Here is a 9,503-nt window from a genome sequence, read left to right on the forward strand (position 1 = left end):
CCACTGATAAGGCACATGAGGCTGCCACAGTATTCTCCTGAACAGTGTTGGGAAGGTTACTTTTAAATGTATTCCAATACAGATTGCAGAATACATGCCCCAAAATGTATTTCGTAACGTATTCAGTTACGTTACTCAATGAGAGTAACGTATTCTGAACTTTGGATTATTTAATATATTATCATACTTTTCACAACTACATGAATGCGTTATTGCTGTTTGATTCATTACTATAACTGAATGTTACTCGCCATACCAAAACCAACTAGATTTTTAAATCTTAATATAAAATTGGTAACAGTAGGGTGGACATTAGGTAAGGCTGCACTTTTTGCAGCGATCTCGTATAGGAAACTATTCCGCGCGTATATAAAACAGGTCCGTGGCTCCGAACTGTAGTAAAGGGACCTCTGGCTAATACATCGGAGTCTGTGTCGGGCTCGTAGCCGAAAACTAGCTTTACTTTGTTGTCTGGGTCATAGCTTACTTAAAGCTGGGCTCGTCAGGCACTCTTTTTGGCTGCAGTGGTTATTATTAGATTTACATGCTTCCATCTCCTGCTTTTTCTTGATGACAACTTGTACTTTTTGACTCTCCTTTTTCTCCCTTCCTCGCGCTCACAGACACATAACGGGTATGGCAGTCCATTGTCCCTGCAGCACGGACTACACTGCCCATGAGGCTACATTCTTTAGGGCCATGCCTGTAACACTCTGCCTATTGCCTTCATACTATTTTATTTTTTTTATTTTTTTTTATTTTATTTTATTTTTTTTAAATAGTAATTTTAAAAAAATATTTCACGTCATTATGCGGGCCGCAACATGGGCCGCGAGCTCATCATTCTCCAACCAAAATTGACTGAACCAGCCGCAAGAGAAGATCCAAACTATGCTTCACATAAACATTGTCATGAATTCCCCCTTACTTTTGCAGTTTTGCCTCCACCACGATAAAAAAAATATAATAACAATAATAACAATAAATCACACTTCATGCACAGCTCTCTCTCAGTGTACGTCAAGAAAAATTCGCCATGAAAAATCTGTTTTCTGTAATATTTGCTTGCTTATTACCCACCAGTCTACCGTTGTTTACAGCGCTGTCTGACGCTTTTTTGGGGGGGGGGGGGGCAGCGCTGTTGTTCTCAGCCCAACATCAAAGAATCGGGACACCTAACCTCAGCCTGGTGGCCCCTCTCTCCAATCTGTTCCTGATTCAATCTACCAAGTTAAGTTACCATGTGTCTTTTAAATCGACCATCATCCAGGTCAATTGCTATGTCTTCTGTACCAAAGTTGGCAGTTTCTTTCTGGCTCTTGTGCCTATTCTGGGTGAAAAAAATACTATAAAGTCAACAAGAGAAAAATGGTCTTCCTGTGCCAGCCGAAGTGTCTGCCGGTTCACGTTCCTGACATTGGTTCTGTGGTAGCTGAGGTCTTTCTGCTCCTGAATTTGATGGACATGGTAGTCTGAAGGTGCTATGCAGACTTGCGTCGACATGCTCCCGTCTTTGGTACTTTATGATGTAGGTCTTCTCTTCAGCAGGGGGAAAAATAAAGAACCTTGTATTGGGTTAAAACCGCAAGGTAAGGGAAAAAAAAAAAAAAAAAAAAAAAAAAAATCCAAATACAGCCTTTTCTTCTTGTACATTTCTTTGATCACTGTTGGGTTTTCACTTATTTGTCTTTATGGTAAACTCTTCTATGGTCTCCCTTCTTTTTCAATCAATATTTAAACATAGCATTACCGCCATAATGCTTCACTCAAAGGAGACAGACGGAGGATGCAAATATCCATCTCTGATTAGCTGAAGTATCCCTTGGGGAAGGTCACATATATAGAGATCAACTGTACAGATGCACATCCGTGAGCAGATATTCCCCTGTTCTCAAGGCTGTTCCTGCAGTTATCTCCAGCTCCTTCAGAGATGACTTTTATCTTACCTGTTCTTTCAGAAATGTTTTTTTTCCTAAATTAGAATCCCATCTACTTAGTGATCCGACAGCTCTACTGCCAGACAGTTTTTCCCTAAGGAACCTCTGTTCCACTGCTGCACCTTGCCACCTTCTCAACCACATGATGGGTAACATGCTTCCTGAAGGGCCCTTGAAAGATTTCCACCTTTGGCCTTTCTTCGGGGCAATCGTCAGTTGCTGAGTCTGTCTGATCTGCCCTAGAGCTCCCAGCTGACAATTTCCTATTCCTTAACCTAGAGCTGCCCATCTAAGGCAGCTGTTCCCAAACTTCTTTTGCCCTCCTTTGTGTTTACAATAAAATCTTCTCTCCCCCCCCAACACAAACACATCCTCCAGCCACACACAAACTCAGATTCCATTGCAGTGCACCTCAAACCTTTTGTAAACAATTAAAAGTAAACTGCAATAAATTACAAGTAGCAAAAAAACACACACACACACACACACACACACACACACACACACACACACACACACACACACACAAAATTAATTATTTCACATGTAGTTGTTTTTTGTTTTTTTACCCAGCACATGATCCCGATGCAGGGGAAACTAATTCTGTCGGTGAAACCTACCATGGCACCGCTGTTGTGCAGGTGAAGCCAAAGGCAAGATATGCTTAATCATATTTTCTAGTCTTTGGCACGGAAGGAAGTTGTTTGGAAGCATATTTGGCGATGCTTCATCTTCTGTTTTGCATTTGTGTAAGAGCCCCATCAAAAACTTGTCCATCATGCTAGCAGTGGAATACTTCGAGGACCTCCTTAATCCCACTGCTACGTCTTCCGAGGAGGAAGCAGAGTCTGGGGATGACTCGCCAATTTCCGGGGGCGAGGGCACTGAGGCAGTTAAACAACTCCTTCGTGGCAGAGCCCCTGGTGTGGATGAGGTCTGCCCCAAGTTCATGAAGGCTCTGGACGTTGTAGGGCTGTCCTGGTTGACACGCCTCCACAATGTTGCATGGAGATCAGGGGCAGTACCCCAGGACTGGCAGACCGGGGTGGTGGTCTCCATCTTTAAGAAGGGGGACCGGAGGGTGTGTTCTAACTACAGGTGTGTCTTGCTCATTGCAACGGGCCATTCGATCCCTATACAACCGTTGCAAGAGTTTGGTTCGCATTGCCGTCAATAAGTTGGACTCGTTCCCAGTGGGTGATGGGGTCGGCCAGGGCTGCCCTTTGTCACCGATTCTGTTCATAATTTTCTAGGCACAGCCAAGTGGCGGAGGGCTTTCACTTCGGTGGCCCCAGAATCTCGTCTCTGCTTTTCGCGGATGATGTGGTTCTGTTGGCTTCATCGGGTGATGGCCTCCAGCTCGCACTGGAATGGTTCGCAGCAGAGTGTGAAGCAGCAGGAATGAGGATCAGCACGTCCAAATCTGAGGCCATGGTTCTCAGCCGGAAAACGGTGGAGTACCCACTCTGGGTCGGGGATGAGTTCCTGCCCCAAGTGGAGGAGTTCAAGTATCTCGGGGTCTTGTTCGTGAGTGATGAGAGAAGGGAGCCGGAAATCGACAGATGGGTTGCACCGGTCCGTCGTGGTGAAGAGGGAGGTCGGGGGAGAGGACATTAAGCCACTTTCACTCACTGGTCACTTTTTGAACCAGACCATTCTAGTATTAGGCTGGACGCCCTTTTGCTTACAGAGCTTCCTGAAATTGTCAGAGCTTCCTTAAATTGTCATGCCATATATTCAATAACGTACTGGAAAAATTCCTAAGAGATTTTGGTCCACATTTACATGATAGCGTCACACAGGTACTGCAGATTTATCGGCTGCACATCGAGGATGGGAATCTCCAATCCTGCTACATCGAAAATAAGCTCTGTTTGATTCAGGTCCAGTCTCTGTGGAGCCAATTTGAGTACAGGGAACTCATTGTCATGTTCAAGAAATCAGCTTGAGATGATTTCAGCTTCGTGACATGGCGTGTTATCCTGCATGGACAGCAGCAATACTCAGGTAGGCTGTGGTGGTTAAATCATGCTGAGTTGGTACTAATAAGTCCGAAGTATGCCAAGAAAATGTCCCCACCCCATTAAATCACCAGCAGCAGGCTGAGCTGTTGCAGCATAGTCAAGAGTCATTAGACTAGGCAATGAGTTCACAACCTTCTGTTGTCCAATTTTGGTGAACTGAGAGGAGTGGCACCTGATGTGGTCTTCTGCTTCTGCTACCCATCTGCTTCAAGGTTCAACATCTTGTATATTCAGAGATGCTCTTCTGAAAACCTGGGTTGTAACAGCTGGCTATTTGGGCCAATGTAACATTCTGGACAGTCTCCTTCAGCCTCCCATTGTAATGCTCGGTGTGAACTTCAGCAAGTCATCTTGACCATGCCTGCATGCCGCACAGCACTGAGTTGTGTCCATGAGATTGGTTAAATAAGATAGTTGCACTAACAACATTACAGTTTGGTATGGAAGCTGTTCTGCCAAAATAAAAACCCTTACTCTGTCCAATACTGTACTAACTGACACTCTGAAATCTTGTACTGCTGCTCACTCCTGACACTTTTTACTATTTGCTGATTGACTTTTCTTCTGCTCGTCAAACACATCTCATTGCAATGTTGACCCTGTGCCAAGTATGACAGATAAAAATAAATTTAAAAAAAAAAAAACTAAAACTGAACATGACTGTCTGGAACATGAAAAGCATTATGTAGTATTTTTAGATGCACTTGTATGACCTGTGTGTAAATGGTTCAAAGTGGTCCTCGGAGACTTCGATTTTTTTATTCTAGCAGCTGCAGCACCCCTAGTGTTTGAGAGTTGCCTAAAGAGTTAATATAAACATTTAATTCAAAGGTACATGGAAAACTGTTACAAGGGGCACAAGTATAGAAATATGTAAGAAAATAAAAAAAAAAAAAAGTACCCTTGAATCTATATTTGCTGTTGGTGGCCATCAAAGACAGACAATGACTTCACACCATTTTATATTTATAAAAAATAAATAAATAAAAAAAAATAAAAAAATAAAAACCCTCCACGTCCACATTATCATTTTCCAACGTTTCGAAGAGTTGTTCATCCACACTGAAACAACTGAAAACCATTATGTTCCTGCACTGCGCATGCGTGAAATGCAAGATGATTCTGCGTCATTTCCGTCTGCTGTTTATTTACTTTCCAGTGCTTTGAAACTTTGCAGCATAATGTCGAGGAAAAGCACAGTTTTGTTTTTTTTTGTTTTTGTTTTTTTTGTTTTTTTTTAAATGAGAAGGTGGAGTTGTTGCTGCGAGTAACACAAGACTACAAAGTTGCAAAAGCACCATCTCAGTGTGGACGGAAGGCCAAAACTGAGAGAAAAAGATGTTTTCAAACAAAAACGTGTTAGTGTGGACATGGCCTTAATCTAGCCTCCAAGTGTCCAGAGCTGCGTCAGCTACTCATTTGTAGTTCAAGTAGTATTTGTATTCAAGTGGATTATTTATACCTTCACAGCTGTTGCTACAAAAAAGCAACACGTGGTAGAGACACATCTGTACCATGAACTAGAGATGGGTCGGTCGTGAACGAAGCGGCTCTTAGGGACGGATCTTTGAAGTGAACGACGGGAGCCGGCTCCTTATTGGAAGTAGTGGGGGAGGGTGTTCTCTCTCGCCGCATGTGAGCCAGCCTTGTGTTTACGCTGAGCAGAAGGGGGAAGGGTGCAAAAAGCCTTGTGTTTGTGCTGAGTAGAGGGGGAAGGGGCTGAGTAGAGGAGGAGGGGCAGTAGTTACACTTGCAGCAGCAGTACCACAGGAACAGAGCAGGGAGGTGAGAGAGAACGTGAGCAGGAGACACCAAGAGACAAAATCAACACAGTCATCTCTCTCTCTGCAAGTATAGACACTACCAGAAGGAATCCCTCACCAGATGTAGTACTGGAAGTGAGATACTACACTGATGAGCCCCTTTGCCAGAGAAGTGCAGACCCACTGAGATGGTAGGACAGGGGTGGGCAACTCCAGATCTCGAGGGCCGGTGTCCCTGCAGGTTTTAGATGCGTCCTTGAACCAACACAGCTGATTTAAATGGCTAAATTAGCTCCTCAAATGTCCTGAAGTTCTCCAGAGGCCTGGTAACGAACTAATCATGTGATTCAGGTGTGTTGACCCAAGGTGAGATCTAAAACCTGCAGGACACCGGCCCTCGGGGCCTGGAATTGCCCACCCCTGTGGTAGGAGAACAAGGCTTCCATTTATCCAGGTCTTACATTGTAGCAACATCAGTCCCCTTTGAGAGAATCTGATCTGGTTTCTTCCTGATAGAAGAAACCGGATCAGCTCCTCAAAGCTGAGGCACTTGGTATTTCTAAATGCCAAACTTTACCTAAATTAAAAGATCTGGGTGTTCATTTATTTTTATTTACATAATAAAAATATTTTATATAATAAACCATTTTTAAAAAAACAACAACATCTTTTTACATTACGAATTCATTTGTGCATAATTTTATATTGTTGTTGATAATAAATTAATTAAAGCAACAAAACAACCTGAAGAGCCGCTCCGGAGCCGAAAGAGCTGGCTCTTTTTAGTGAATCGAGCCAATTAAGCCGGTTCTCAAAAAAGAGCCGGAATTCCCTCATCACTACCAGAAACGTTAGGACAGCCACGAGAGAAGCCTGGTCACGACGCCCGTTATCGCCGCGATACCCTGATATTGATACAACAATCAATGCACCCACCTGGCATTTAAAGCTGCACTCCATGTTCAGTTTACTGGTGCTGTAAACCAACTAAAAACTCTTCTCTCCAGACAGGAAATGTTTAAAAAAAAAACCCCACACAAACAGGGGGGGAAAAGTCGTCTTCTAAGGCATCGGCATACAGCTCCAGTCCAAACACCAGCACACGGAGCGAATTGTTTCGCTCTAACCTGGGCTTAGCTGGCGGGAGATTGCTTTTTAAAGCAGCAGCGGTCTGACTCCTCCCTCCTCTGACGCTCAGTTCGTACCGGCAGGAAGTTGTGTGTGTGAAACGCGGGCATGGAGAGAGAGTGTTGTTGTCGTTCTACCGCTTTTTGTCGGAGAATTTATTAGTACTCAAAGAAAATAAAGCATTTCAAATAATGTGTCGCTCCTGTAATGAAACGAAGAAGGCGACGTACTGTGAAACGCAACACAGTGTTGTTTTATGCAGGTGACATAAACGAGGAAAATATCCGTTCTTTAAAAAAAAGGTAGAATATGAAAAGGTTGGAAAGCTGTGGAGGTATTTTTGCAGTGTCGCGATCCTCTCTCGATTGCTCCCGATCCTTTTAATTCTGGCACACCTTACTGCAATACAAAATCCCTTTATTACCAATGCGCATTGGGAGATCAAACACAGTACAGAGACTTGTGCAGATCTGAGGATTCGTTCCTCAGCTACTACTTTATATACTTTCTGGCTGAGTCTTAAAGACCTCACTCTTCCCAAAACACGTCAATCACGTTTCCTCCTGAATGCCGGAATGGCCCTTTGTTCACTCAGTGGTGCTAGTTTCAGTAATAATGCAAATGTACTGTTTATAAGATTGGGGAAACCTGCAGTCAACTGCTACTGAAGAAGTCATTTGGATGAGTGACGAAATGTTTCTCCCAATGAAAATGCTACAACAGAACAGAATCAACTTTTTGGCATAAACATAAAACAATAACAATCTTACAAAAACAACCTCCTATGCCTGCTGCAAATGTCATAACACGCTGATCTGAAACCACATGCTCCCTATCTTTGTTGTTATGCAGAAACTGCGATGTACCCCCTCCTTCTAACCTCACAGACAAACTCGCATCCTGTCACATGTCTACTCTTAAGCACGCATCCTTATGTGCCTATTATTCTACTCTACATGAGAGTACAGTACGGTGCTGGATGTAATACTTTATCTAACTCCTACATGCGTGCTTATCAATTTGTATCATATAATTTCTACCTTCCACCATAGTGAAGGCCTAGCTTTCTTGTTTATCTGTGTGTGTGAATCTCCACATAAACTAAATGAAGAGTAAGTTGTCATCTATCCCACGCTATAGTGACCTTTGACATCTCCCACAGCAGCTATTTTTTATGGCATGTGTATTTGTGGAACTTTCCCTTTCATGAAAAGAATAACTAAACTGGACTAACATACTTAAATCTAACTAACAAAAAAGCAAGTTTTATTCCTGTTGTGCTTGGGATCGTTGCTTCAAGGATTGTTTATTTATTTGTTTGTGATGAGGGAGGGAGATCAGATGAGATGAGATGTTATCAGAACCAGTGTGTAATTGGCACAGTGGATGGATGTCAAGCCCCACTTATTTTTGCTCCTCAATAATAGTGACACATTCATGGAACAGAGAAGAAATGAACTGGACTGAGCTTTCTTTTTCTCAGCAGTGCGCACACAGCGAGAGACTTCTCTGTATGGAACGTGTAGCGACCCAAATTAAAATGTCTGTCTATTTATCAGTTTATGTCAGCATGTTAGATCAATGTCTGAATGGTGCAGTGTGCTGGAAAAAAGAAAAAACACACACAAGCTCATATTAAGCATGTGGCAGAGGGGTGCAAACATGGACGGCTCGGGATCTGGTGGCTTTTAATGTTTGCTTTGGTGTTCTTCTACGGTTCATCACCTCTGTGAGATTATTCTGTTATCATATGTTATCTTATATCTGTAGTTAAATTATGTTAAATGGCAAATGGCCTGTAGTTATATAGCGCTTTACTAGTCCCTAAGGACCCCAAAGCGCTTTACATATCCAGTCATCCACCCATTCACACACTGGTGATGGCAAGCTACATTGTAGCCACAGCCACCCTGTGCACAGCGCACTGCCCAGAGGCAAGGCTGCCGGACACTGGCGCCACCAGGCCCTCTGACCACCATCAGTATAGGCAACGGGTGAAGTGTCTTGCCCAAGGACACAATGACCGAGACTGTCCAAGCCGGGGCTCGAACCAGCAACCTTCCGATTACAAGGCGAACTCCCAACTCTTGAGCCACGATCGCCCATAACTGCTGTAGGTCATATAATATCCTTTAGTCTAGATTGTGTGCTGTGTATGTAGCTTAGTTTCCATTATATTTTTGGGTTAAAAGAATGTGACCATTTTTGGATTTGTTAGACAGGCGTGCATTACCCTGTACCCTTGATCTGCTGTGAGTGTGTTACACTGTTTCTTGACATTTCAGACTGCTAAGCAGAAAGACAGGGAGCCAAGGTCATAACTTAGGCGCCGTAACAGAGAAAGAATGTGAATGTTTAGGCTTTTACGACTAGGTGGGGGCCATTAGAGGTTATAAGAAGCTGAGTAACCCGTCACCATTTTGAGACTTGCTGTGACCCTCTTCATGCATGTCTCCCCATCATGATGGCTTGTGCTCATAAGTGTTGAATTGTATGGAAATAAATGATTGGTGATTGAGCATTTACACACCGAGTATTGTCCTTCCTTCAGCCCAAAGATTAAAAGAATTGGGAGATTTTAACACCTCAAACAGGGCAGCTGTTACACAAGGATTTTTAGGTTTTAACAGTGGAGCAGTTTGTACATTCAG

General features: G+C 43.2%; 1 protein-coding gene across 3 annotated transcripts in view; it reads right to left on the reverse strand.

The window, feature by feature from the left end:
• The window catches only part of LOC101470493 (uncharacterized), a 57,138-nt gene extending 50,246 nt beyond the window's left edge, over window positions 1-6,892 (reverse strand). For 2 of the 3 annotated variants that reach the window (XM_014410732.4, XM_014410730.4), the window contains exon 1: window positions 6,661-6,888. In XM_014410732.4, the coding sequence (XP_014266218.3) occupies window positions 6,661-6,684 (24 nt within the window). In that variant the 5' untranslated portion in view covers window positions 6,685-6,888. Of the gene's footprint in view, window positions 1-6,660 lie in introns of all 3 variants that reach the window. The other variant, XM_076879452.1, reaches the window with a different exon arrangement.
• Window positions 6,893-9,503: the final 2,611 nt, after the last annotated feature.

The sequence above is a fragment of the Maylandia zebra genome, linkage group LG22, assembly GCF_041146795.1.
Source record: "Maylandia zebra isolate NMK-2024a linkage group LG22, Mzebra_GT3a, whole genome shotgun sequence".
In the NCBI taxonomy this organism is placed as follows: Eukaryota; Metazoa; Chordata; class Actinopteri; order Cichliformes; family Cichlidae; genus Maylandia; species Maylandia zebra.